The 3350-nt window shown below is 26.8% G+C and overlaps 1 protein-coding gene across 1 annotated transcript; it reads left to right on the top strand.

The window, feature by feature from the left end:
* The first annotated feature begins 388 nt into the window (after window positions 1–388).
* On the top strand, window positions 389–2634 carry LOC128874871 (chromatin modification-related protein MEAF6). The gene is made up of 2 exons (XM_054119993.1): window positions 389–581; window positions 1891–2634. The coding sequence occupies exons 1-2, from the start codon at window positions 510–512 to the stop codon at window positions 2119–2121; spliced, it is 303 nt and encodes a 100-aa protein (XP_053975968.1). The 5' UTR covers window positions 389–509; the 3' UTR covers window positions 2122–2634.
* The last annotated feature ends 716 nt before the right edge of the window (window positions 2635–3350 follow it).

Consider the following 3350-nt stretch of genomic DNA (forward strand, 5'->3'; position numbering starts at 1 on the left):
ATTTGGTAGTACAATTTTTACTAAAAATAATTAAAAAATAATTTTTACTAAAAAATATAATTCAAAGATAGTTCATGTTTAATCGTTTTAAGTAATCATTTTATTCCTCAATTTAAAAAAATACCAAAATCGAAAAATGTTATTCTTTAAAGAATTTTCTTTAAAGAAATTTCAATTGAAATTTCTAAGTAACTCTGCTATACAATTTATTTAAGCGCGGATATTTTATAAAAATTTGGTATTTTAATTAAATATATTAAATGTAATTGTGTTCGTTTATAAATAATATACTTGTGTGCGCTTAAATAAATTGTATTCGATATTTTTAATTCAAATACTTTCGCGCCATCGATGATTCGATTCTTACTTCAGAGAGGAATGACTTCAGACCGAACTGAAAGTTTTCATTGAAAAATGAAGAATTACTGGTAAAGAAACAGATATACGTTTCGAAAGTAAGAGAATTCGGGTTGTTGTTAGTGTTATATGTACATATATTTTAATAAATAATGTCGACGAAGTCCTCGGTTGATTTGAGGGCGGAACTCGCTGAATTAGTGAAACGAAAAGCTGAAATAGCTGTAAGTATTGCATCAACTGTCAAACTGCGTCTTTTCTTTTACATATTCTCGTCCTTAGACACGTCACGTGTCTAAAGCAATAAATATTATCAATTTTATTACGAACAGTTGCGACTGCTTTTAATTATTAATCTCCTTAAAAAAGTGCGAAAGTAAGAGTAAATTTTCGTATTAAGCACATTTTTAGGTTAAGTTAACCTAACTTTTCTGTATTGTTTTCTTTGTTGTGTGTGTTTGTTTCTACTTGCGATTGCTTTTAATTATTAATCTCCTTAAAAGAGTATGAAAGTAAGAGTAAATTTTCGTATTAAGCACATTTTTAGGTTAAGTTAACCTAACTTTTCTGTATTGTTTTCTTTGTTGTGATTTCTTCCTTTCGTAGTTCCAATTTCTCAAAGTTAGATTTATTATGTAATGAAGGGTCAAATGTTTGTAGAAACTGAATATATAATACATGAATAGATTAAAACATATTTTTAATTATCGTATAAAGTAACTTTACGTTAATATTTTGTTTTGATCAAGTATTCCTTACACACAGTATTTATAAACGTATAGTTATTACATGTATTTGTTGTCATAATAGTTTTGCTTGTACTATCGTAAATATATCAGATGTGTATTTTTAATAATAGTTTAAGAACTAGTCTCAAGCAAGTCTACATTATTTTTTATGTGACATATATTGTATGGTACAAATGACTTATCGAAGCCTAAAAGTAAAAGTTTCTTACGTATTGACAATTTTTGTTCATAGTTGTTTTTAATGTTTTCTACTCTCTTACACAATATAAACATAGTTGAGCAAGCTCTATTTTGCAAAGGGAAATAAAACACTTTAGATTAGCTAAGACTTCTAGTTACTAATTCATTTACTTTAATCTTCGGTGCTGATTGTGTAGCAATTTAAAGGTATTCTGTACTATAATAGAACTTTGATTTAGCAAATTAATTATTGTTGGCACAGAGTGTCCATTAAATCCAAATATCCATAACATAAGATCTATGCCAAATTAAAAGTCCATTTAGTAACATACTACGTATTCTCAAGCATGATTAAATCTGTTTTGAATAACCATCTTCACAATATTTCAAGAACTCTTGATAAAATGATATTGGAAAGAAACCAGTTGCATATAACTTGATGATAACTTGATGATAATATGATGATAACTTGAGAGATATACTTATAGAATCGTAAAATTTAGTCTATTGAATTAATATTCCGTTAATATGTGGTCTGTTAAATAAAAGTTTTCCCATATCTTCTTCAGATTATACTAAATGGTTTCTTTATAATGTTATACAGGATACCCTTGCTAATTTAGAACGTCAGATCTATGCATTCGAGGGTAGTTACTTGGAAGACACGCAACTATATGGCAACATAATACGTGGTTGGGACAGATACTTAGCCAGCAACAAAAATACAAATAGTAAAGCAGATAAACGTAATAGGAAGTTTAAAGAAGCTGAAAGGCTTTTTTCAAAATCTTCCATCACCTCCATGGCAGTGAGTAGATTATATTTGATATTATAACTACTTATAAGTCAGAAATTACAGAAAGTGAGTGTAATGCGCAGAGAATGAAAGACCTTCCTTGAGTAAATAAATCTTGATCCAGTACTCCCTGTTGAAGACCACTCATTCCCCACAGATTACTTTTGATACAGAGTTATTTCATTAATTTACAAGTACAAATAGCATACTTTCAGTATTAAATATTTTCGTTAATAATATAAAAAATATTGGCATTTAGATATATGTATATAGATAGAAACTACTTGTTCCATTGTTTTCACTGTTTGATAAAGGTTACAATAACAATGCTGAAAATGATTATTGAATATACAAATCTGTAAACATACAGCATTGAAGTACAATTACATAAAACTAGATTTTCTTTAAATTAATTTAAGTTACAATTTAATATACTTATCAAATATATTTATCAAATTAGTATTACATGAGGATAAATAAGGATGGAGTAATCTAGTCCATATGAGCATACATTTTCATACACAAAAAATTTATAAGCATGACAATCTATAACATAGATGATAATTGTTGTTAATAAATTATAATGAAATAAACAAGAGAGAAAACTAAAATAAACCGTTATGTGTAAATTATTTTTAACCAAAAGAAATAAATATATTTTTCCATTTAGTCTATGAGTCCAAAATAAAAATATAAAAATGTATCACTTAAATGTTAATAGTAAAACATAATAGAATCATTGTCTGAGCAAATATATTAATTTTTTAAGACAAAATTACTTCACATCTGTAAAATACAGATTGTTGCATGCACTACTGCGGACTAAAAACTGTGTTGAATCAATTATAGATCTTTTGTCTATGAAAATATGGTACATTTCTACAGATCAAATAATAAAGTTTTTTATTTATTTATACCACATGAATTTACATTTATCTATTTAATGTGAAGATTAACGAAGGAAAACAGGGAATATCTAAAAATACTTATTACCAGTAAACAGAGCATTATTATTGACATTTATTGAAATTAGTTAAATAAGATTTAATGCAATAGAGGTGGATATTCCGCATTTTCACTGCTTGCACCTGAATGACTCTTATTGTCACTCATACCTCTGAAATTTAATCTGTATTTTCCATTGGCAATGCTGCGTTTCTCCAATTTTTAATTTTTTAGTTGATAATGCTTTTTATTTAGAAATAAATTACTATCATAATTTTTCTGACCAAAATAAGTTGCATATTTTATACTCCCTGATTATTAAC

The sequence above is a fragment of the Hylaeus volcanicus genome, chromosome 4 (genome assembly GCF_026283585.1).
Source record: "Hylaeus volcanicus isolate JK05 chromosome 4, UHH_iyHylVolc1.0_haploid, whole genome shotgun sequence".
NCBI lineage: Eukaryota > Metazoa > Arthropoda > Insecta > Hymenoptera > Colletidae > Hylaeus > Hylaeus volcanicus.